Consider the following 26,083-nt stretch of genomic DNA (forward strand, 5'->3'; position numbering starts at 1 on the left):
CCTCCGAAACAATACAGAGAAACCCTGTCTCGTAAAAACCAAATAAATAAATAAATAAATAAATATAAAACCCCCTTTCATCTCTAATTTTATTGACAGGTATTTTGAGTAGTTTTGTCAGTTTATTTGCCCTTTTCAAAGAATCTACTCTTTGTTTGATTAATCCTTATAATGTTCTTTTAGTTTTCCATTTCATGAATTTAAACTCTAGTCTTTATCATTTGTTTCCTTGTGCTGATTTGGAGATAAACCTTTCTAGGACCTTAAGTTTTATTAGATTATGTATTTGAGATCTCTAATTTTTTAACGTAGGAATTTGTGGCTACAAAATTTCCTGTTATAACTGTTATTTTCTGTTTCCCTTGGATTCTAGTATGTTGTACTTTCATTCTCGTTTGATGCTAAGAATTGTTTATTTCCTTCCTGATTCTTTTAGTGACTCTCGAATCATTCAAAAATGAGTACTTTGCAGCTTTGGGGTGGAAAAGTTTGTGGGTGTCTATTAAGTCCATTTGAACTATCGTATAGTTTAACTCTGAAGTTTCTTTGCTAATAGATTTTATCTGGATGACTTAGTTATTGATGAGAATGAACTATTATTCAGGTCACTCATTAGTGTTTTGAAGTCTGTTTGGGTCTTTATGACCAGTAGTGTTGATTATGATATTGGGTGTGATATAAATTGACTGTCCTTTTTTCTTTAGTTTGTTTTGCCTTCTTTTTGACAAAGATATTTAAACAAGCACAACAAAATGAATCAGCAAGCAATTAGGAACAACTTCAGAAATTTAAATGATAGGGACTGGGGAAACGATTCAGTGGGTAAGATTTGCAAGCATGTGGGCCTAAATTCAGATCCCTAGCAGAGATATAAAAAGCTAAGCATAGCTGTACATGGGTACAACCCAGCACTGGAGAGAGGAGAAGAGAAAAATTGCCAGGGTTTGTGGCCTTTACCTTAGCTGAGAAAATGGGGAGCCTTGCTTTCTGTGAGACACCAGGAGTAAGCAGAAAGCAATAGCGGGAAAGACTTGGTGTTCTCTTCTGTCCTCTACACATGTGTGCAAATGCATGATGTCTTACTCAAAATAAATAGAAATTTGCAATGATAAATTAAGAAATCTCAGCAGCCAGGTGGTAGTAACACATGCTTTTAATCCCAGCATTTGCTTTTAATCCCAGCATTTGAGAAGCAGATGCAAGTGGATGTCTGTAAATTCAAGACAAGGCTGGTCTACAGAGTAAGTTCCAGGACAGCCAGAACTGTTACACATAAAAATCTGTCTTGAAACCACCCCTCCCTCAAAAAAAGCAAACAAACAAACAAAAAAAAAAACTAAAGCAAAAACTCAGCAAAGAAATGGAAAATCTAAAAAACAAAACAAAATTGAGAACTTCACCAGAATGAGAAAAAGCAATTAGTGGGAATATTTAATGTAAGTTAGGCTAAATTGCTTTAAAGAGAGAGTCTGTGTGTGAGAAAGACAGACAGAGATCGAAAGAGTTATGGTAATCTAGTTTCTCCTTGATAAAATAGTAAAATGTCAATTACCAAGATGATTATATAGGGAAAAAAGTCTGTTGTCTTTAAGAGTGACATTGATCAAATAAAACAAAACAAAGTATATTCATGGAAGTGTATATATCATAACTAATAATATAAGTCAGTAGGGAACCATCATGTTGGGAATAGTTTCTATCTATAATAAATATTTATTAGATTTTTCCTTTCCACATTTATTTTTATATACATTTATGTGTTTAATATCTAAATTTTAGAAGCAAAACTTCACAGGTTTTTGTTTTTGCTTTTTACAGTGTTTTGTAGACTGCATACACAGAAACATGAATAGCAACAAGAGGAAACAGTCACCATCTATAAAGAACACATTCACAGTTAATAATGAAACCTCATCTTTCATCAATTAATGACTTTAATAAGGTCTGAGTGTGTAAAGGCAATATACTATATGTTTTCCATACCAGCAACTAATGATTAAGAAATTAAATTTATAACTTTCCATTTCTAACATAACCTATCTTAAAACACATGAACTCTACAGTCACAACTGAGAATTATTGCTGAATGCATTTTAGTCTAATCTGATGTACAGACACATGAACATGTTGGGAATACCAACATTGTTGAAATACCAAATTGTATGAAAACAAATTTAATTTGAGCCTAGTCATACATTTTCGAAAATATGTGATATTAGAGATAGTCAAAATCACCTGCAAAACAAAGATTCTAGAGAAGTTGCAAAGCTTACACACATTGGTTGCTGGCTTAAGAATAGGTAGTAGATGCATTAAATAGAGAATTCAAACACAGATTACACTTAGAAGAGCAATTTAATTTCTGTAATGTTTATAATATTTTATAAACAATCTTATTTTACATATCAGTCCTCCCATTCCCTCACCCTCCCATCCTCCCATGCTTCCCACTGACCCCTCCACCCCCTACCCACTCCTCCCAAGGATAGTGAGGCCCTCTACAGTGGGGGTGGCATTAAAGTCTGTCATATCATTTGGGGGAGGGCCTAGGCCCTCTTTCGTGTATTTGGGCTGAAATAGCATCCTTCCATAGGGAATGGGCTCCCGAAGTCCATTTGTGCACTAGGGATAAACACTGGCTCGCTGTTAGAGGTCCCATAGACTGCCCAGGCCTCCCAGCTGGCACCCACATTCAGAGGGCTTGGTTTAGTCCAATGTTGGTTGCCCAGCTTTACTACTAGGGTCTCCTACAGTTCAACTGTTTCTGTGGGTTCTCCAGCAATGTCATGGCTGCTTTGCTCATCCCTCCTCCCTCTCTACAACTGGATTCCAGCTGTGGATGTCTGCTTCTGCTTCGATCAGCTACTGGATGAAGGCTATTGTCCTAAAATTTAATCTTGTTCACACATATCCTCTCCAAGGAAATTAATCTATTCCTTTTAAGTTCAACTTCTCTCAGGAAATTGTTCTCAGGAACTGGGCAGAACAAATCCAGATTCTTTCGTTCAGGGGGCCTGGTTTGGTACTGTGTTAGTACCCAGCTGTCAGACTGTAGTCGGTGCTCAGGACAGGTGTTTCTGTGGGTTCTCCCATCGTGGTCTTGACTCCTTTGTTCGTCACTCATCCCTCTCTGAAACTGGATTCCAGGAGTTTGGCGCAGTTCTTGGCTGTGGTTCTCTGCTTCTGCTTCCATCAGCTACTGGATGAAGGCTCTAGGATGGCATTTAAGGTAGTCATCAATCTCATTGTAGGGGGACTGGCATTTAAGGTAGCCTCTCCACTATTGTTTAGGGTCCTAGTTAGGGTCATCCTTTTGGATGTATGTATAATTCCCTAGTGCCAGATTTATCTTTAAATAAGATAATTTAAAGTATTTAATTTTACACTTAAATTCTTTTTTACTGGTACATTAAAACATGAATATTGTACATATCTATGGAATAATGCTTCTTGTTGTAAGTCATTACATATTATATATGGGAAAAAATCTCTAATTCAATATTTAAAATATAAGCCAAAATAGGAAAAACTGATAAATAAGAGCCAAAGATAACTGGACAAAGACTGTGAGCAAACATTTCAAAGGTTACAGCATTCTGAGAAATGCAGACTAAGTGATATGGCTAAAGAGTTACAGATTTGAGTGATTTTTTTCTCAAAATTTGGTATATTTACATATATACAATGAAATCGCTTTTAAGTGGAATCAATTCTAAAATCAAAATTAATTTATTTTATGTATCTTACACTCAGTCTGAAAGTAGTTTAATACAATATCTTTAGTTTACAAATATTTTTACTGAAAACTAGCACATGTGATCAGGTATAAAATTTACCACTTATTGTGTTGCCTTGGCACTGAAATGTTTTAAGTTTTTTTTTTTTGAGCTTTAATTATCCTTTAATGGCTGCATATTTATAGTCAAATATATTTTTCCTTTTTTATTTAAATTAGAAACAAGCTTGTTTTACATGTCAATTCCAGTTTCATCTCCCTCCCCTCAAAATTTAGACTTCTTCCTGATGGATTTTTTCCGTGATAAATAAGAAATGCCCTTCATCTCTTTTGATTGATTTTACTTTGAAGTCTAATTTGTTAGATATTAGGATAGCTACCCCAGCTTGTTTCTTGGGTCCATTTGATTGGAAAATCCTATCGCAACACTTACTGTCAGGTAATCACTGTCTTTGAAGTTGAGGTGTGTTTCTTGTATGCAGCAGAAGGATGGATTCTCTCTTTATGTGCGTTCTGTTAGCCTGTGTCTTTTTATAGAAGAGTTAAGACCATTAATGTTGAGGGAATTAAAGACTATTGAGTGTTAATTCTTGTTTGTTTTGGATTTGTTGGTGGTTGTATTGTTTGTGGATTTACCCCACTTTTTCTTTTGGCTTTTGGTAAAGTGGGATTATCTCCTTAGGTTGGAGTTTTCATTCCAGTACTTCTGTAGGGCTGAATTAGTGAATATGTATTGTTAAATCTGGTTTTGTCATGGAATATCTTGTTTTCTCCATCTATAGTGATTGAAAGCTTTACTGGATAGAGTAGTCTGGGCTGCCATCTGTGATCTCTTAGTGTTGGTAGAATATCTATCCAGGACCTGCTGGCTTTCAGAGTTTCCATGAAGAAGTCAGGTATAATTCTGATAGGCTTGCCTTTATGTGTTACTTGTCCTTTTTCCTTTGCTGATCTTAATATTCTTTCTTTATTTTGTATGTTTGGTGTTCTGATTATTATGTGGCAAGGGGAATTTTTTTGTGTGGTTCATTCTATTTAGTGTTCTGTAAGCTGCTAGTACTTTCATGGGCATGTGTTTCTTTAGGTTGGGAAAGTTTTCTTCTATGATTTTGTTGAATATGTTTTCTGCACCTTTGAGTTAGGTTTCTTCACCTTCTTCTATACCTATTAGTCTTAGGTTTGGCCTTTTCACGGTATCCCATATTTCCTGGATATTTTGTGTTAGGGATTTATTGGACTTAAGATTTTTCTGTGGTTGATGAATCTATTTTCTCCTAGTGTATCTTCAACGCCTGAGATTCTCTCTTCCATCTCTTGTATTCTGTTGGTTATGCTTGAATCTATAGTTTACCCACCTTTTCTAATTCCAGCATTCCCTCAGACTGTGGTTTTTTTTTTTTTGTTTATTTTTTTATTGTGTCTCAGCTTTCAAACTTTGCATTGTTTGAATTGTTTTCTTGCAATTTTTGGTTTGTCTTTTCCTCCCTTTCTTGAAATTTTTGTTTGTTTTTTCTTCCATTTCTTTAAAGGATTTTCTCATTTCCTCTTTTAGAGTATCATCTTCATGAAGTTGTTTTTAAGGTCATGCTTTTCTGTTTTATCTGTGTTGGGATGTTCAGGTCTTGCTGGTGTAGAGTCCCTAGACTCTGGTGGCTTCATATTGGTTTTTCTGTTGCTGAATGTGTTCTTATAGTGTCGCCTTCCCATCCCTTCTTCCAGTGGATGCAGGTGGGGTCTCTTCCTCTCCTGGTAGGTATGGGTCCAAGGTTCTCTTCTAGTGGGTGTAAGCCTGTCCAATACTTTGAAGAATCTCACAACTGGTGCAGGTGGGTCTCCCTCTCCCTGTGGGTGGAGCTGGACTAGCACTGCTATGTCAGCAGACTCTAGATGACTTGATCTGCCTGGGGCGAGTTGACCTGCCTACAGCGCCTAGACCAGGAGATCCCAAAGAGGGCAAGTGGAAGTCAGGCCTGAGACAGGGGCCCCGTTACCTCTCCCCTGAGTAAGGGGCAGGCTGTTTCAAGTTTCTTAGTGTTTCAGATTTCATATTTTTGGATTAGAGATCCTAATCTCTGTGCTCAAAAATTGATGTTGGGCCTGCTTGTCGTGGGCAAATATCTCTAATTACAGCGCTTGGGAGGCAGAGGCAGGCATATCTCTGAGTTCAAGGCCAGTCTGGTCTACACAGCGAGTTCCAGAAAACCCTGTCTCAAAAACAAACAAACAAAAAATGATGTCAAAATGTAAGATCAAAGCTTGGCATGATGGCACACACCTGTAATGGTGGCACTTAGTAAGTATAGACAGGAGATTTGTTTGAGGCTAGGTCATGTAAATCCCTGTTTCAAAAAGTCAGCCTCTCGCATTCATTCATTCTCTCTCTCTCTCCATGTGTGTATATACATGCATGTACATATGTATATATTCGAAGTAGAATATAATAATGAAGTCCTTTAGGATATTATACAATTATATATAATTCAACAATTTTTAAATAATAGTCTATATTCATTATAGATAGAGATATGTATCCATATTTAGTATGTATAGTACAAGAACAAAGTATGTATTACATATATTTGTTTCTAAAGTAAAAACATTTCCAGCAATTGTATTCCCCAAATTAGTTGGTCATTGTTTCTGTGGACTGTGGCTACTTCTAGAAGTTGGGAAGTGCAGGCTGCTGTTTTAACTTCAGCACAGTGGCTGCACTTCAGTCTACTGCTATTTTAACCAGCAGTTGAGTCTCTGCAGTTACCTGCCTGCTTCTCTGGTAGCAGGCACAGCCTGATGGGAAGTTTTTTCGTGCAGGCACTTGCCCTGTCACTGCCACTCACTAAAGGTAGCTTTAACTAAATCTCTATTCTATTCGTAAAGAAGACTGAAGAATCAAAGGTTAGGGCAAAAACCTGCAAGTTCAGAGAAGCGAAGTAACAACTAGCTAACCTTCTCTTCTTGCTGGCATCTTCCAAAGAGAACTGTGCCACTCCAAATCCCTCCTGACTACTTCCTGTACATCTGTCTAACTCTTCCAAATGCCCTATGATAACTTTCTGTCAACTACTTGCTAACTCAGCCTCTGGACCCAAGGTTAATTTTATTTAATTAATACAAATGCAAGTTTGGGGTTCACAGTGCTATCGAATATCTCCCACAAGCAGGCAGCCTACGTATTCATCACCAAGGGACCAGTGGGTAGTATGTGGTAATTATGCTTATGGAAAATAAGGCATCAACAACAAGCACTGTGTATTTCGTATAGATAATTAAATGATAAAAACATAGATCTAAAAAACAAAGTTTATATTACACAGATAGGGATCTTTAGTATAAAAACTTGCACTAGCAATACATATCACAGTTTAACATGAACTTACAAAACAAAGAGGGACCAACAAACACAACTGAATGCATTGTCATGACAGTTGAAAACAATGAGTCATCTAACAGTGTGCTTAACTTTGAATTGAAGGCCCAGAAAAGATTGCAAGGAAAATACAAGTTTGGAATGCTCAGATAGTCAGATAGTGGTGGTGTACTCCTTTAAGAATACAGAAATAGAGCTGGCGTTGGTGTTGGCGCACACCTTTAATCTGAGCACTTAGGAGGCAGAGGCAGGCGGATATCTGTGAGTTCGAGATTAGCTTGGTCTACAAGAGCTAGTTCAGGACAGCCTCCAAAGCCATAGAGAAACCCTGTCTCAAAACACCCCACCCCCTAAAAAAAGAAAAGAAAAGAATGCAGAGATAGATCCCGAAAGTTGAGTGAGGAAATTGGTTCATAATGACCTGCAGTCATGTACTGAGAAATAAAGGGGATATGGAAAATCCCATGTTGAAGGGGAAAAGGGAGAACTAGGGGCTAAAGGTCAAGGTAAACTATTACTTGTTGAACTGGCAGACAGTATCTCAAGGACCACTTTTCTAACTTCTTAATATTATAAAGAAAGTAAACCAAATCAAAGACTTGAACTATCTCACACAGGGTTCCCCAGCAGACTGAAGGAAAGATCAAGTTGGAGCTCCTATCTTTTCATTGCTAATCCTAGTGAGTTGCTAAGCCTGGCTCTGTGACAGTATTCACAGCCTTAAAGAATCAAGAATGAGAGTTGATTAGAAGTGAAAAGATGATGAGTGGGTATGTTGATTTTTGACATCTGTGTAGAAGATTTATTTGTTTTTTGTATACTTGATGTAAAAATGTATGACTTGAGATTAAATGAGTTAAGAATGATAATGCTAGTTGTGGTTTTCTGAAACCCAAAGGATCTTGAATGTTGAGCTGTCTGTAAGCAATTTTGCCGTAATATTTACCAATGATATTCTATAGTTCAACATTAAGCAGTTCAGAGTTGTATACATAAAACTGTGCCTGCTTTTCCTGCCACAGATTTGAAGGAACATAAGGATAAGCAGATGCTTCTTTGAGGGAAAGGATGTTGCTTTCAAGTTTGACAGATTCTAAATGATGGGCATATTGACATTACCAAAATTCAGTTTTGAAATGTTCTGTATTACCATGCCAAGAAAAAGTAAACTAGAAATACTTTAAACACGTTTGTACTTACACTGAAACATGGCTTCATTTGTTGTCTGATAATATGATTCCAAAAACTGCAATCATGTTGACTATATAATTAAAGCTTCTTTTGTTTTTGTTTTTGAGAGTTTTGGTGATACTCTGCCATAGCATATAACTTCACAATCTCCATCCACCTGGCCCTCCTTAACCCTTGAGTGTAAAGTGCTCCAGGTGTCACTTTGTTATTACTCAAAAGCCTCCTGCTTCCTTCTTCTTGCCTTTTCGTCATTATTCTATTTCTCAGAACATTTGTACTCTCTGTGGCCACACTTGCTTTCTTCAGGAAGGTGTTCTCAATGTCATTACACCCGATTTTTATTCTTTTATTTTATTCTTTTATCCTTGCAGATCTACTTAGCACTCTCTCATTTAATTGAAAATTTATTTTATTTCTTTGTAGGTGCTTTTTCATTTCATTATATTTGCTTGTAGAACATGTCCAGCATAGTAGGCTCAAATTCTGCAACTTGGAGATGCTTTTAAAAGAAAGGGAGCCAAGTATGGTGGCACACACCTTTAGTTGCAGCACTGGAGAGGCAGACAAATACATCTCTTGAGTTTGAAACTGGCCTGGACAACATAGTGAGTTCTAACAGTGATACCTTATCTTAAATAAAATAGATTGCCAAGACCTCCTCACTGACACCCAAATTTAGGGGGTCTGGATAAGTCCCATGCTGGCCTCTCAGCCATCAGTCTGGGGTCCATGAGCTTCCCCTTGTTCAGGTCTGCTGTTTCTGTGGGTTTCACCAGCTGGGTCATGATATCTTTGCTCACCACTCCTCCCTCTCTGCAACTGGATTCTAGGAATTCAGTTCAGTGTTTAGCTGTGGTCGTCAATCCTTTTTCTCTTCTAAGAGGTTTAGTGTGGCTGGATTTATGCTGAGGTCTTTGATCCATTTGGGCTTAAGCTTTGTGCATGGCAATAAATATGTATCTATCTGCAGTCTTCTACTGTCTGCATCCAGTTATGCCAGCACCACTTGTTGAAGATACTTTCTGTTTTCCATTGTATAGTTTTAGCTTCTTTGTCAAAGATCAGGTGTTCAAAGGTGTGTGGATTAATATCAGGGTCTTCAATTCAAATCTATTGGACTACCATTCTGTTTTTGTGCCAATACCAAGCTGTTTTCATTACTATAGCTCTAAAGTACAGCTTGAAGTCAGGGATGGTGATACCTCCAGAAGTTCCTTTGTTGTACAGGGTCATTTTGACTGTCCTGGGTCTTTTGATTTTCCATATAAAGTTGAGTATTGTCCTTTCAAGGTCTGTGAAGGATTGTGCTGGGATTTTGATGGTGATTGCATTGAATCTGTAGATTAACTTTGTACATTTTCATCTCACTAACCTTTAGGGTCCATGAAAGATGATAAAAAATATTTTGAGTGATATTATCAAATAAAATAAATTATCCTTTATTGAAAGAATAAAATAAACTAATATATTTATATGGGTTTTCTATTCCTATCTCTTGCTCTTCAATCTTTCAGAGCCACAACTGCTTTCTTAGGCTTTCATTATTTAGAAAATTTTTGTATAATACTCTTTATTCAGCTATTCAGAAATGGTTGAGTACTTAGTGTGCTTTCCAAATGAGCACACCTGATCAATCATTTTCATATAGTAAACAGAAGTATTATAGTATTCATATCAGAAGACATTCTGTGTTCTATTACAGATGCAACCTTTGGTTTTTTTTTTCCAGTTTAAATTTAGATAAGAAACGAGGTTGCTTCACAAGTCAGTTCCAGGTCCCTCTCCCATTCCCTCCCCTCCTCCCATGCCCTCCCCCAACACCCCCCCCGTTATCCCCTCATTCCCCCAGGGAGGGTGAGGCCCTCCATGGGGGTGTCCATAGTCTGTCATTTCATATAGGGCAGGGCCTAGACCCTTCCCCAAGAGTTCAGGGTGAGAGTGCACTTCCCTTTATGTCTATTTTATTACCAACAATCTCAAAGCTGCAATAAGTGATAAAAGTTCAATGTTTAGTTCTGTATTTAAATAAAATCCAAAATTTAAAACTGATCATGAAATTATGTATAAGTAATGGTTTTATTGAAGAACATAAGAATTGATGTAATACAATGCAGTTCTTGTAACACCAGTAGCACAGACAGTGAGGTGAACAATTAATAAATGGGACGTTCTGAAACTGAGAAGCTTCTGTAAGGCAAAGGACACAGTCAGCAAGACAAAAAGGCAGCCCACAGAATGGGAAAAGATATTCACTAACCGCACATCGGACAGAGGGCTGATCTCCAAAATTTACAAAGAACTCAAGAAGCAAGTCTCCAAAACACCAAAGGATCCAATGAAAAAGTGGGCTACAGAACTAAATAGAGAATTCTCAATAGAGGAATCTAAAATGGCTGAGAGGCACTTGAGAAAGTGCTCAACATCCTTAGCCATCTGGGAAATGCTGAGATACCATCTTACTCCAGTCAGAATGGCTAAAATCAAAAACTCCAATGACAATTTATACTGGAGAGGTTGTGGTGAAAGGGCAACACTCCTACACTGCTCATCAGTCCTCTCTTTCTGTCACTGGTTTTCTTGAGTTAAGCTCAGTGTTAGCTGTGGGAGTCTGCCTCTGTTTCCATCAGCCATTGAATGAAAGTTCTGTTTCCCAGACTTTCTAGACATGGGATTGTAGGCTGGCACTCCCGAGATATAGGTCTAAAATCCATATATGAGAGAGTACATGCCATGTATCTCTTTTTTGTGACTGGGTTACCTCACTCAGGATGGTTTCTTCTAGTGTCATCCATTTGCCTGCAAATTTCAGGATTCCATTGGTTTTTTTTTTTCTGCTGAATAGTACTCCATTGTGTAAATGTACCACATTTTCTCTATCCACTCTTCGGTTGAGGGATACCTAGATTGCTTCCAGGTTCTGGCTATTACAAATAATGCTTCTATGAACATAGTGGAACAGACATCCTTGTAATATGAATGGGCATCTTTTGGATATATGCCTAAGAGTGGAGTTGCTGGGTCTTGTGGTAGGTTTACCACATTTTTCTGAGGAAAAATGGCTGGCAATTTGGCTGTACAAGTTGGCACTCCCACCAGCAGTGTCCATATAAGAATGTGGGTTGAGTGCCCATCCAACAATGAGAGATGCACTCTCACCCTGGACTCTTAGGGGAGGGTTTAGGCCCTGCCCTGGATGAAATGACAGACTATGGACACTTTCCCCCCGGCCCCCGGAAATGAGGGGATATTGGAGGGGTTAATGGGAGGGCGTGGGACAAGGGGAGGGAAAAGGAGAGGGACCTGGAATTGACATGTGAAACAACCTTGTTTCTAATTCAAATTTAAATTAAAAAATAAAATTAAAAAAAACAAATGCAGTTCTTGATCTCATGCTATCATAGTGAATGTGAAAGATAAATTATGTAAATTGAAGTTTATGTATATTCATTGTGATCAAGACATTTTTACAAATGAGTACTTTTTTCTCCAAAAATATGTGCCAGTAACTTATATACTGCTTATTTTTAAAATGTACTTTTGCCAGGTAATGGTTTTATTTTAACTGAGATAACAGATTTTTCTCAGATGTTTTATGTTTCAATTTGAATAATATTGTGTCTTCTATTATAAAATGCTGTGGAAATCTGGAATTCATGTACCACTAGTTTTGATTCATGGTGTCTCTTGGAATCTTTCCCACGTGAGAAACGGCCTTGAGCAGATGTGCTTAGTCATAGAATTGCCAGACAGTTCCTTATGTGTTGGCAGCTAACTTTCTGAGCATAGAAAACGAAAGCAGGTTCTAGGACGAGGATAGGGCTTTCCTGACATTTTTCTGTCTCCTCGCAAGGTTTAACCTTAGTCTTATCTAAGGGATGATTATATTATATATGTTTTTATTTTATTTCTCTTACTCTTTGAAGAACAAAGAATATACTCCATTTTACTTGTAGAGCACATGGGTCATGAGTAGACTTTGGCAGCAACTATTTAATATTATGATTTCTTATTTCAGTGTTCGTCAAAGGTAAAACAAAACTATTTATTTAAGAATGTTTTACTGATAATTGTAACTGTCTTTGGCAAATATTCTGCACTTATACACCTTTTAAGGTTGTGCTTTGACATTGTATGTTGTGTGAGAAGCATGACTGCATGCTTAGTCCTACCTTTACATTCTGGTCCTGCATTGCCTTAGTCCATTTCATCTAATTAACAAAATACTGTAGAGTGGAATAGTTTGGAAACACCATAAAGTTATTTCCTTAAAGTTCAAGAGAATGACAAGGACAAGATCAAGACACCAGCAGGTTCCATGTCCAGTGAGGGTTCTGGTTTACAACTGCACCTTCTTGGTGAGTCTTCACAGAGTGGAAGGGGCAAGCAGCCCCCTTCATCCCTCTTATTAGACTGCTGATCCCATTTTTGAGAACTCCCCAATCGTACTATCATCACCTCCCAAAACATCCTACCTCCTAATACCATCACATGAGGCTATCTGAATATTGTACTTTTACAGGATTTTAGCATATAGGTTGTGAGACAACAGGTACATTCAGACTAGCAGCTGTTTATTGATGGAGGGTTTTGACAGATTGCTGGGTGTGTGAAGCTCAGTTTCCTCATCTCTAGGAGTTCCCTTGCGGAGTTTTTCGGGTCACCTATGTAAACTATCATATCATCTGCAAATAGTGAAAGCTTGACTTCTTTTTTTCCTTTGTATCCCCTTGATCTCCTTTTGTTGTCTTATTGCTGTAGCTAGAACTTCAAGTACAATATTGAAGAGATATGGACAGCCTTGTCTTGTTCCTGATTTTAGAGGAATTGCGTTGAGTTTCTTTCCATTTAGTTTGATGTTAGCTGTTGGTTTACGGTATATTGCTTTTATTATGTTCAGGTATGTTCCTGTTATCCCTGATCTCTCTAGGACTTTTATCATGTAATAGTGCTGGATTTTGTCAAAGACTTTTTCAGCTTCTAGTGAGATGATCATGTGGTTTTTCTTTCGCAGTTTGTTTATATGGTGGATTACATTGATAGATTTTCTAATGTTGAACCATCCCTGCATTCCTGGGATGAAGCCTACTTGATCATGGTGGATGATTTTTCTGATGTGTTCTTGAATCTGGTTTGCGAGTATTTTATTGAGTATTTTTATATTGATGTTCATGAGGGAAATTGGTCTATAGTTCTCTTTCTTAGTTGTGTCTTTGTGTGGCTTGGGTATCAAGGTAATTGTAGCCTCATAAAAAGAGTTGGGCAGTGAGCCTCCTGCTTTTATTGTGTGAAATAATTTGAGGAGTATTGGAATTAGCTCTTCTTTTAATTTCAGGTAGAATTCCGCACTGAAGCCATCTGGGCCTGGGCTTTTTTTGTTTGGGAGACTTTTGATGACTGCTTCCATTTCATTAGGGGTTATAGGTCTGTTTAGATTGTTTATCTGCTCTTGATTTAGTTTTGGCAAGTGATATCTATCCAGGAAATTGTCCGTTTCCTTTAAATGTTCGAATTTTGTGGAGTACAGATTTTCAAAGTATGCCCTGATGATTCTCTGGATTTCCTCAGAGTCTGTTGTTAGGTCCCCTTTTTCATTTCTGATTTTGTTAATTAGCATGCTCCCTCTCTGTCTTTTGGTTAGTTTGGACAAAGATTTGTCTATTTTGTTGATTTTCTCAAAGAACCAATTCTTTGTTTCATTGATTCTTCTCAATGTTCTCCTGGTTTCTACTTGATTGATTTCAGCCCTCAATTTGATTATTTCCTGGCGTCTGCTCCTCCTGGGGGAGTTTGCTTCTTTTTGTTCTAGAACATTCAGCTGTGCTATTTATTCTCTAGTGTGACTGTTCTCCGGTTTCTTCATGTGGGCACTTACTGCTATGAACTTTCCTCTCAGCACAGCTTTCACAGCGTCCCATAAGTTTGGGTATGTTGTGTCTTCATTCTCATTGAATTCCAGGAAGTCTGTAATTTCTTTTTTTATTTGTTCCTTTACCCAGGGATGGTGCAATTGTGCATTGTTCAATTTCCATGAGTTTGTAGGATTTCTGCGATTTGTGTTATTGTTGAATTCTAATTTTAATGCATGGTGATCTGATAAGATACAGGGGATTGTTCCAATTTTCTTGTATCTGTGGAGATTTGCTATGTTTCCTATTATGTGGTCAATTTTAGAGAAGGTTCCATGTGGCACTAAGAAGAAGGTATATCCTTTTGTGTTTGGGTGAAATGTTCTATAGATGTCTGTTAAACCCAGTTGGGTCATAACGTCTATTAGTTCTTTTGTTTCTTTGTTAAGTTTCTGTCTGGAGGTCCTGTCTAGCGGTGAAAGCGGAGTGTTGAAGTCTCCTACTATTAGTGTGTGAGATTTTATGTGCATTTTGAGCTTTAGTAATGTTTCTTTCACGAATGTAGGTGCCTTTGTATTTGGGGCATAGATGTTTAAAATTGAGACTTCATCTTGATGGACTTTTCCTTTGATGAATATGAAGTGTCCTTCTTTATCTCTTTTGATTGATTTTAATTTGAAGTCCAGTTGATTAGATATTAGGAATGCTACACCCGCTTGTTTCTTGGGTCTGTTTGATTGGAAGATCTTTTCCCAACCCTTTACTCTGAGATAACGTCTGTCTTTGATGTTGAGATGTGTTTCTTGTATGCAACAGAAGGATGGGTTCTGTCTTTGTATCCATTCTGCTAGTCTATGTCTTTTTATAGACAAGTTGAGACCGTTGACACTGAGGGATATTAATGACCATTGATTGATGATTCTTGTTTGTGCTTGATTTATTGGTAGTGGAGTTATTTTGTGTAGGTTCTCCTCCCTTTTTCTTTTGGTGTTTGGTAAAGTGGGATTATCTATTGCCTGTGTCTTTGTGAGTGTAGTTATCTTCCTTGGGTCTAGGTTTTCCTTCTAGCACTTTCTGTGGAGCTGGATTCATGGATATGCATTGTTTAACTCTGGCTTTGTCATGGAATATTTTGTTTTCTCCATCTATGGTAATTGAGAGCTTTGCTGGATATAGTAGTCTGGGCTGGCATCCTTGTTCCCTTAGCATTTGTAGGACATCTGTCCAGGATCTTCTGGCTTTCATAGTTTCCACTGAGAAGTCAGGTGTAATTCGGATAGCTCTGCCTTTATATGTTACTTGGTCTTTTTCTTTAGTTGCTCTTAATATTTTCTCTTTATTCTGTAGGTTTGATGTTTTGATTATTATATGGTGAGGTGACTTCTTTTTCTGGTCCATTCTGGTCCAGCCTATTTGGTGTTCTGTAAGATTCTTGTATTTTCATAGGCATATCCTTCATTAGGTTAGGAAAGTTTTCTTCTATGATTTTGTTGAATATGTTTTCTGTACCTTTGAGCTGTATTTCTTCGCCTTCTTCTATACCTATTATTCTCAGGTTTGGCTTCTTCATGGTGGCCCATATTTCTTGGATATTTTGTGTTAGGGAATTGTTGGTTTTGATATTTTCTTTGGTCGACGACTGTATATCTTCTAATGAGTCTTCAACACCTGAGATTCTCTCTTCTATCTCTTGTATTCTATTGGTGATACTTGCATCTGTAGTTCCTGATCGTTTACCCAGCTTTTCCATTTCCAGCATCCCCTCGTTCTGTGTTTTCTTTATTGTTTCTATTTCAGCTTTCAACCCTTCAACTGTTTGAGTTGTTTCCTTCATTTGTTTGGTTGTTTTTTCTTGGTACTCTTTAGATTCTTTGAGAGATTTGTTTATTTCTTGAATTTTCCCCCATTTCATGGATTTTTTTTGTTTGTTTTTTCCTCTATTTCTTTAAGGGATTTCCTTGTTTCTTCTTTGAGGGTCTCTATCATCTTCATAAAATGATTTTTAAGGTCTGTCTCCTCTGCTTCATCTATGAAGTGCTTTTCAGTCTTGCTGGCGTTGGTTCCCTAGATTCTGGTGGAGTCATGTTGGTCTTTTGACTGCTGAGTGGGCTCTTATTCTGTCGTCTTCCCATTTCTTCTTCCAGTGGGTGCTGGTGGGGTCTTTCTGTCTCCACTGGTCCCCTTCCTTCCTGACTGGGATCGCCGGAGATTGGGGCCTGGAAGGGCTGACTTCTTTCCTAGCTAGCTGGGATCGCTGGAGATTGGGGCCTGGAAGGGCTGATGTCTTTCCTGTGTGGGCAGGTCTTCTGGATGCCAGGAGCGGCCCCGGAAGATTGAAGATCCAGGGGATGGGGGTCAGGCGGTGGATGGGGAGTGACCACCCGGAATCTCAAGTTCACCTAGCTAGCTGGGATTGCTGGAGATTGGGGCCTGGAAGGGCTGATGTCTTCCCTGTGTGGGAGGGTCTTCTGGATGCCAGGAGCAGCCCCCAGAAGATCGAGTATTCCCCCAGATACCCAAGCTCACCTGAAGCTGGGATTGCCAGAGGTTGGGGCCTGGGAGGGCTGATGTGTTTCCTGAAGCTGGAGTCACTGGAGATTGGGGCCTGGAAGTAGAAATAAATTTTTTAATTAATTTATTTTTTACATTTCAATCCCAGTTCCCACTCCCTCCTCTCCTCCTACTCTTTTCACCTCCCTCCTCCTCCGATCTGCTCCATGGAGAGGGTAAGACCTCCCTCAGGAAGTCTTCTAAGTCTGCCCCATTATGTAGTTGAGGCAGGACCAAGGCACCTCTCCATCTCCACACTTCTGTGTCTGGGCTGGGCAACTTATCTCTCCATATAGAATGGGCTCCACTAAGTCAGTTTATGCATTAGTGTTAGATCTTGGAGCCACTGACATTGACATCATTTATTGTCCCAGTCACACCATTGTCACCTATATTAAGGTTGTCTAATTCAATCCCCATTCATCAGACCTGAGTCAGTGATTTCTTCCTAGCTCAAACCAGCTGATTCTGTGGGTTTCCCCATCATGGTCTTGACTCCTTTGTTCATATCTTTGCTCCGCCCTCACTTTGATTGTACTCCAGGAGCTTACCCCATTGGTTAGTTGTGGATTTCTGCATCTGCTTCCATCTATTTCTAGAAGAGGGTTCAAGCTTCTCTGCGATTGTGGATTGTAGACTGGGTATCCTTTGCTTTATGTCTGGTATCCACTTATGAGTGAGTACATACTATTTTTGTCTTTCTGGTTTGGGGTTATCCCACTTAGGATGATTTTTTTCTAGTTCTATCCATTTGCCTGTGAATTTTAGTGTGCCATTGTTTCTTAGCGCAGTGCTCAGTATGCTGAGATTCTCCCAACAGATGCTTTCAAGTTTACTGGGCTCTTTAATGTTCCTTACTTTCACTTGTTCAGCAAACCATAAAACAAATAGAAAAGGCAACATTATAATATTTCTGAAGGTAAGAAAACCAAGTTACTATGGGTATGTAGATTTTACCCAGTTTTATAATCACTGTTCCAGGAACTGATAGACATGCAAGCTTTAAGTTCATTCTCCCAGAGGCCAATCAGCAGTATTTTTCTAATTAGGTATATTGAAGAAAGTATAAGCATAGTTAAATTCTTACTATACTGAAATTCTTGTTTAAAGATGATCAAATTTTTCTTCATTAAATTCACATGATTGTTTGTACATTAAATGTAATTTGTCCAAATAAAGTAATCCTCTTTATACCCCTCTATAATTAGCTATATTTTTCCTACTAACTTTTACATGTGTTTTATTAGCAATAAGGAAATCGTTCAGAATTTACCTATGGGATGCATATTTAGTTATGTAAACATTTGTAATGATTTTACTACAGTTAGATTTTGAACTTTCCATTCTTTATGATTTCTAACATAACACATGAATTTACTTTCTTTCTCAGGAAAGCCAAGTTAGATCTGAGAGTTGCAGTAACGAAAGTGGAAGAGTTAACTAAAGTGACTGAAGGTCTTCAAGAACAGATGCTTAAGAAGGTATAACATTGGCAATAATTTAGTGAAGACTCTATTTCCATTGACTTTAGCATAGTGAATTAAAACATCGTAGTATAAACAGATCATTAAAAGACAGTTTACAGCCATGTTTTGCTTAACTTCTATGAAAATGGAAAACAAACATATAATACCATAGTTTATATTGCTTATTTAAGTTTTTATTGTCATAACAGGATAATTCTTTCCATAAGTTATAGGGGACTTTTAGAAAGATATTGAAGAAATGTCAGGCTTTAGATTTAGATGGATATTATTATTAAAAATTCTACTTCTCATAGTTACAATCTCTATTACTATCTAAGCTTTATTTCCTGAGTTTTTAAAAGTTGATTATAGATTTCCTATAGTGATAGAGTAGTATAGAGAGGTATAAGAGCTCTCCCACAAATAAATGTTTTTCAGGTATGGAAAACATTCTAAAGTAGAAACAAAAGAAGCAAGAATTCCTAGGTTTTGGATTTCTGACCTGGTGGTTCTTCCATTACACTTCCTACACCTATGGCTTCAGAAAATAGCTTTATAATGGCATAAGCACTCAGAACCAAAGTTTAGGCCTACAAAAGCCATTGGCCATTTTAAAAGGACATGCTGCCACAAGAGGACCGAAAGGAAAAGTAACCATTCCTCTCAGTTCGTAGTCTTACTAATCCTAACCCTGATAGCCAGGTTTCACATACAGAGAGTTGAGAGCAGACTGAAACACCTCAAGGTCATTCTAGTCAGGTAGAAAGGCAATGGTTAAATACATCCTAGAAATATGTGTAAATTGAGCCTTGGAAAATTATCTTATTATTTAAGGTATAAGAGAACAAACTCCAAAGTTGGAAATTACAGGATATATACTTCTAGTAACAAGGAAATCACAGAGAAAGTGAACCTTACCTCTGCCCCATCTAGATTGTCCCTCACATTGCATAGGTTGGGGACACTCTATAGGACCTGCCTATATAAAAACAGAATGAAAATCAGCAAGAGCTAGTCATAGATACTAGCTGCTGTGTACCATGGAACAAATTTCAGAGATCACATGATAAGCAAAATATGTTGTTGAGAGTAGCCAGTTTTCAACCAAAATTACTAGACAGAAAAGTATAATCTTTTCTTTAAGGGCAAGGATTAGGGGGAATAGAGGATATGCTACCAATAAAAGCTTTCTCTCAGTGGACCTGATTGTTAAATTTTGAAGACAGAACATTTGGAATTGATGGTTATATTTACATTTTTTGGGTTTTTTTTTTCAATTTTTTTTATTTTAAATAGTTTGTTTTACATGTCAATCCCAGTTCCCTCTCCCTCCCCTCCTCCCGCACTCCCCTTTCCTCCCACCCTCCCATTCTTTGCCAATTTGCTCATCACTCCTCTCTCTCTGTCACTGGGTTCCTTGGGTTCAGTTCAGGGATTAATTGTGTGTTTGCCTCTGCTTCCATCAGTCACAGGATGAAGGCTCCCGGATGGTTATAGACATCAAGTTCATTATCAGGAATGGGCATTCGAGGTGGTCTCTCCACTATTGCTTAGCTTGCCAATTGGTGTTATCCCTTTAGATCACTCGAGGTCGCTCTGGTGCCTGATCTGTATTCGATCCTATGATTCCCTCTTCCCCCTATTCTACCCCCACCCCCTCAACTGCCTGTTCCCCCATGACCAACTCTCTTCCTTTTCACCCCCTCTCTTCTTCCCAGGTCCCACTCCCCCCCACTCCTCGCGGTGTTCCCCATCCATTCAGGGGATCTTGTCTCCATCCTCTTCTCTTGGGTACTATGCATATATGCATATCTTTTAAGTTCTTTCCTGTTTCCCAGACTCTCTATCAGTGGAAGTGCAAACTGGCACTATCCTGATCCATGTCTAAAATCCATATATGAGTGAGTACATACCATGTTTGTCTTTTTGCTACTGGGTTACCTCACTCAGGATGGTTTCTTCCAGTGCTATCCATTTCCCTGCCAATTTCAAGATTCCATTGTTTTTTTCTGCTGAGTAATACTCCATTGTGTAAATGTGCCACATTTTCTCTATCCACTCTTCAGTTGAGGGGCATCTAGGTTGCTTCCAGGTTCTGGCTATTACAAATAATGCTGCTATGAACATAGTGGAGCAGATGCCCTTGTTGTATGAACTTGCCTCATTTGGATATATGCCTAAGAGTGGAATTGCTGGGTCTTGTGGTAGATTAATTCCCATTTTCCTGAGGAATCTCCATACTGATTTCCAAAGAGGCTGTACGAGTCGGCACTCCCACCAGCAGTGGAGGAGTGTCCCTCTCTCTCCACATCCTCTCCAGCATAAATTGTCTTCGGTGTTTTTGATTTTAGCCATTCTGACAGGAGTGAGATGGTATCTCAGAGTTGTTTTGATTTGCATTTCCCTGATGGCTAAGGATGTTGAGCACTTTCTTAAGTGTCTCTTGGCCATTTTAGCCTCCTCTACTGAGAATTCTCTATTTAGCTCTGTACCCCACCTTTTAATTGGATCCTTTGGTGTTTTGGAGACTTGTTTCTTGAGTTCTTTGTAAATTTTGGAGATTAGCCCTCTGTCAGATGTAGGGTTAGTGAATATCTTTTCCCATTCTGTGACCTGCCTTTTTGTCTTTTTGACTGTGTCCTTTGCCTTACAGAAGCTTTTTAGTTTCAGAAGGTCCCATTTGTTAATTGTCGATCTCAGTGCCTGTGCCACTGGTGTTATGTTTAGGAAGTGGTCTCCTGTACCAACTCGTTTGAAGAGTGTCTCCCACTTTCTCTTCTAAAAGTTTCAGTGTGGCTGGATTTATGTTGAGATCTTTACATTTAAGATGTCAGTGATCTTTTGTTTGCCTAGCATTGGGTATAATGGTCGATGTTCTCAACATGATGGGATGTAGAATCTCATGTAAAAGGGAATTTCTAGATTGGGTTAATAGAGAGGAGAAGACCCCCTGTAAATGTTGACAGCATTATCCCATGGGCTAAAACCCAGTACTGAATAAGGAGGAGAACGTGAGCTGAACACCGGAATTTATTTCTCTCTGCTTATTGACTAAGGATGAAGTATGACTACTTCATGTTCTTGACTCCATATGTCCTTGCTATGAAGGGCTTAGAACCACAAACAAAAGCTGAAACAAACCCTTCCTTCCTTTCTTGAATTATTTTTGTCACGGATTTTAATCACGGCACCAAGAAAGGTAACTAATACAATGAGCAACCTCTAGAGTCAGTCTCCAATCTCCACACAGCACTACCAAAAAAAAAAATTCAGTGCAACGTAGCAGTGCACACCTATAATCCCAGCACTTGGGACGTAGAGGCAGGAAGATAGGGAGTTCAGGATCATTCTTGGCTACATAGTGAGTTTAAGACCAGTCTGTGCTACTATATAAAACCCTTCTCAAAAAAGAAGACTGCTCAAGGAATTGTTTTCTTTTATTTTCTTAAACTAGAGTAAAATAAAGTCTAAATAAAAGAAATGCTGGAGAATTTTGATTGAGAGCAAGAAATCAATTTTAAAATAAAAATTCTAGAGCTTTTATAGTAATTGGGGAAGAAGTTCACTAGATAGGTTCAAAAATAGATTCAAAAAGTCAGGATAAACAATGAGGTTCAGCAGAGAACATTAGAAATTTCATTATCCAAAAACCAGTTTCAAATATCTGTTTGTGGGTTAGTATGAACCATTCCAATATAGGTGCAATTAGAGTTTCAGAAAAAAGGGAGCAGGGCAGAAAACAACCTGAAGTTAGGAGAAAACATTAGCAGGAATATTAATGACCCCTAAAGAGGACAAACAAACAAAGGCATCTCTATGGAATTATGATGACATTGATAGAGTCTTAAAGAAGAGACATTGAAAGCAGAAACAGGTGACCTGGACAGAGGAGGGATGGTAAGAATCATGGCTTTGTTCTCCATGAGAATCTGTGACAGCACAAAGAAGGCATTTCCAATGTGTGGAAGTGCTATAAGAGAACACCTCTCAATGTGGGGAAGTGCTGTAAGAGAACACCTCTCAATGGGCTGTAGATCCAGTACAGCTGTTTTTGAAAAATGAAAGCAGAACATTCCAAATAAATGAACAGAATTTCTGCCCAGAAGACCTGGATTCAGAACATTCAGAAGGAAGTTTATTTATTGGCTGATGGGTTCCGTTTCTTGAGGTAGGATCTCCTGAAGCTCAAGCTGTGTTCAGGCTGCTCACAATGTCTCACTGGAGTCTGAGTTCCTGATGCTCCATCTGGAAACTCCAAAGGCTGGGATTACAGACATGTACCTCCATGTCTGCTGCTGCTATTTCCCCCTGAGATGTTTGTGAGGCCAAAGGAAATGGTACTAGGTAACAACTCAGATATAGGAAATAACCCACAACAAGTGGTAAATCCAAAATTGTATGTCTAAATACTGCTGAAAAAAATTTATAAGATTCCATTAAACCAGACATAGTAGAGCACACCTGTAATCCCATCAATTGGAAAAAAGATGCAGGAAGATTTCCCCAAACTGAAGGTCTGCCTGGTATATACAGTGAGTTCCTGACTAAGCATGCTACTAGGAGTATCCTGGCTGAGAAAAAAACCTTTTCAAAGATACTGTTAAGAACCATGAATAAATTAAAATGATAGCATTTAAAGTGTTTACTGTAAAGGAATGCAAGTGATGATGGGCAAGAAGCTTTTCTAGAAAAATGACATAAATAAAACCTGTTGATAGTGCAAAGCATCACTCTGTCAGGAAATGCTCTGTATTGCTTAATAGATCATGGGAAATAGTTAAGAGTATATTTTAACAGCAGAGTGGCCACATAGGAACCTTTGCCTTGTTTTGCTGGATGTGCAGTGAAAACATTGTGAAACATTGAAGTAACTCTTTTGATTGTCTAATATGGCAGTGATGAAGTTTGCCCCCAAACCCTTTACTATATGTGTTTACTTAACCGAATATATCTTTACATATTAGAATTCTAGTAACATAACTTTGTAGTCCTCTGCATTCATCGTACTGTAAAATGGTGCATGTGTATTATACATTGAGATGCTTCAAGTAAGCTTGGGGTTCTTTACTTCCTAGGAGGAAGATATTATGTCTGCCCAGGGAAAAGAGGAAGCGTCGGATAGACGAGTACAGCAGTTACAGTCAAGTATAAAACAGTTAGAGTCAAGGTAATGCTTCTGACCATGTCTCTATGCTTCATATGTGTGCCACACAGTAGAGTTTCAATTATTTATTGGAATAGGTATTTTATAAATACTAAATCAGAGCAAAAACCATGGGCTTAAAATCTAAGTCTTATTTTTAAAGCTATATTATTATTATACTTTGAACGTACAATCAAAAATCATTTAGTTGGTCATGGTGGTTCATATCTTAATCCTAGCACTCAAAGTTAGAGGCAAGAGGATCTCTGTTAATTTGAGGATAGCTTGGTGTACATAGTGAGTCCCAGAATAGCTCCTGTATAGAGAGACTGTCAAAAAGAAAAAAACAAAAGCACTCAGGAGGCAGAAGCAGGCAGATCTCTCTGAGTTTAAGGCTAGCCTGGTCTATAGAACAAGTTCCAGGATAGACCCCAAAGCTATACAGAGAAACCCTGTCTTTAAAAAAATTGAAAAAAATCATTTATATAATGCATCTAAAGTCTAGACACTCAAGCATTGACTCATGTAACAATTTTGGAAGAGAACAAACAGTTGTACCAAATTTAGTCTAATACTTTTTTGAAAAGAAATAAACTCTTGGTTAATATAGCATTTGGGTTAGTATGGTTGCTAGAGCCGCCATCTATAAAATCTGACTCTGTCTGAGCACTTAGCCACATTAAGAAAAAAATATATATAAATGGGAAGATATGTATGTGTGTATGTGTGTATGTAATAATATGTCCAAACCTGGGGGAAATCCCCAGTCTTATCTCTGCCTTACCTAACAGTACTGCAACTTAGACAAGTTGAAATTAAATCTAGAAGGTAGGAATGTGTAGATTTAGCTGTAGGTGCCTTCGAAAGAAGATAATAAGCTTTTCTCCTGGCACCAGGGGCTTGACTTTGTGAAGAGAAATACTTTGTCTCCTAACCTGATGTCCATTATGACCTCTGTTATAATACTATAGCACTACAGACATCTTTATTTTCAGTCTTCTTGATGTAAGGTTACAGATTTTGAAGTATTTCTAGCTATTTATAGAAACAGAATAATATTTCTGCTTCAGAAAGCCCTTCCAAAAAAAAGGTTTAAAATATCTAAATTTGAAACTTCCCCAAATCCTCCATAATTTTGTGTTTTAACAAATAATACATTTAAGGTCTAAAGAAGCATTGGAACAGAAGGCATTGAAAATGTCAGCTTTTAACTATTCCATAATGTTCTTAGGCCATAAACCCTGCAAGAATGATTATCTCTAAGAGCTGAATGTTGCAGATTATTCTTGCTTCTTAGGTTTAATGTGCCAGGAAAGCTCTGTAGGTTGCAGATTGATCCTTAATTTCATTGTTCCTTAAAAGTCAAGCCACCAGTGTACCAGTCTTTTCAGAATTCCCAGTCTTGGGAACTCTAATCTCCAGTTGCCCTTCTCATCCATTTTGCAATCACTGATCTCTCCTTCATGGCCATTAGAAAATGGTGTAGTAAGTGACATGCGTAAAAAGTTAAATAAAAAATATATGAAAAAAAAGAAAATGGCGTAGTATTTTTGACAGTACTGTTGTGGAATATTATTTTAACATGGGTTCCACTTGTTTATGTTGTGAAATATTTGTTTAGTGATGCATAGATGTGTTCCATTCTTTTATGTTGCATTTGTTTAACTCTGTGAAGCTGTGTGACTTTGCCTGACTAAAACACGTAATTGGTCTAATAAAGAGCTGAACGGCCAATAGATTGGCAGGAAAAAGGATGGGCGGGACTGGCAGACAGAGAGAATAAAAAGAAGAGATATCTGAGAAGAGAGGATGGAGGAGCAATAAAGGGAGAGGGAGAAAAATACAGGAGTCAGCTACCCAGCTACACAGCAAGCCATAGAATACGAAGTAAACACAGGTAAAAGTTCGGAGGTAAAATATGGGATAATTTAAGAAAAGCTGACTAAAAGCAAGCCAACCCAAGGCAAACATTTATAAATAATAATAAGACACAGTGTATTTATTTGGGATCCTGGTGGTAGGCCCCCAAAGAGTATAAGAGTTAAAAAAAAAAACAATACCATTCACCTTTTGTGGGATACTTTTTTTTTAATACTTTGAGACTGTGCCAACGATTATGAGATACCTAGTATCTCAGGCACCAACCTCTAAATTCTAGCAGTTCTTTTTACTATTGTAACCACCAAAAGGTCCCCACGGATTTCAAACTCAATGCCCTCTTGTTCTGTAGACTATTGAACTGTAGAACAACAGTGTATCAAAATGGTCCTGGTTCTTTTCACTTAGTTCCTGTTCTTTGTGCCACTTGAGCATCATAGCTTGAAAATTAGGTTGTATACTTTAAGTAGGGCCGGGCAGTGGTAGAATATACCTTTAATTCCAGCACTCAGGAGGCAGAGGCCAGCCTGGTCTACAGAGTGAGTTCCAGGCTCCAATCCAAAGCTACATAGGGAAACCCTGTCTAAGAAAAAAAAAAAAAACAACTAACCAAACAAAACAAAACACCTTATTAGGTAGGGAGAATATATATTTTTCCTTTTGAAAACTCAGAAGTAGTTTTTTAACATGCTACCAGTTCTAAAATGATGTCTTATTTTAGATATCCATTGAGTATTCTTGGGTTAGTGGTATACCCTAATACGTGAGCTATTAAATCATGAAAATTGATTTTAGTAAATTAATGATATATACTAATGTTTCTGATATTTTATACTTGTTTATGTAGGTGAATATACACATGAGCACATATTTGTGGAGGTCAGAGTTCAACATCAGGTGTCTTCC

The 26,083-nt window shown here is 37.9% G+C and overlaps 1 protein-coding gene across 3 annotated transcripts in view; it reads left to right on the top strand.

Annotated features, from left to right (window-relative positions):
- Positions 1-26,083, top strand: part of Sclt1 (sodium channel and clathrin linker 1) — a 133,667-nt gene that overhangs the window by 35,182 nt on the left and 72,402 nt on the right. For 2 of the 3 annotated variants that reach the window (XM_005069675.4, XM_013113044.3), the window contains 2 exons: positions 18,081-18,171; positions 23,232-23,323. The exons of the other annotated variant lie outside the window; for it this stretch is intronic. In XM_005069675.4, the coding sequence (XP_005069732.1) occupies positions 18,081-18,171; positions 23,232-23,323 (183 nt within the window). The remainder of the gene's footprint in view (positions 1-18,080; positions 18,172-23,231; positions 23,324-26,083) is intronic. 3 annotated transcript variants of the gene reach the window in all.

Source organism: Mesocricetus auratus, unplaced genomic scaffold (genome assembly GCF_017639785.1).
Source record: "Mesocricetus auratus isolate SY011 unplaced genomic scaffold, BCM_Maur_2.0 Super-Scaffold_100011, whole genome shotgun sequence".
Classification (NCBI taxonomy): domain Eukaryota; kingdom Metazoa; phylum Chordata; class Mammalia; order Rodentia; family Cricetidae; genus Mesocricetus; species Mesocricetus auratus.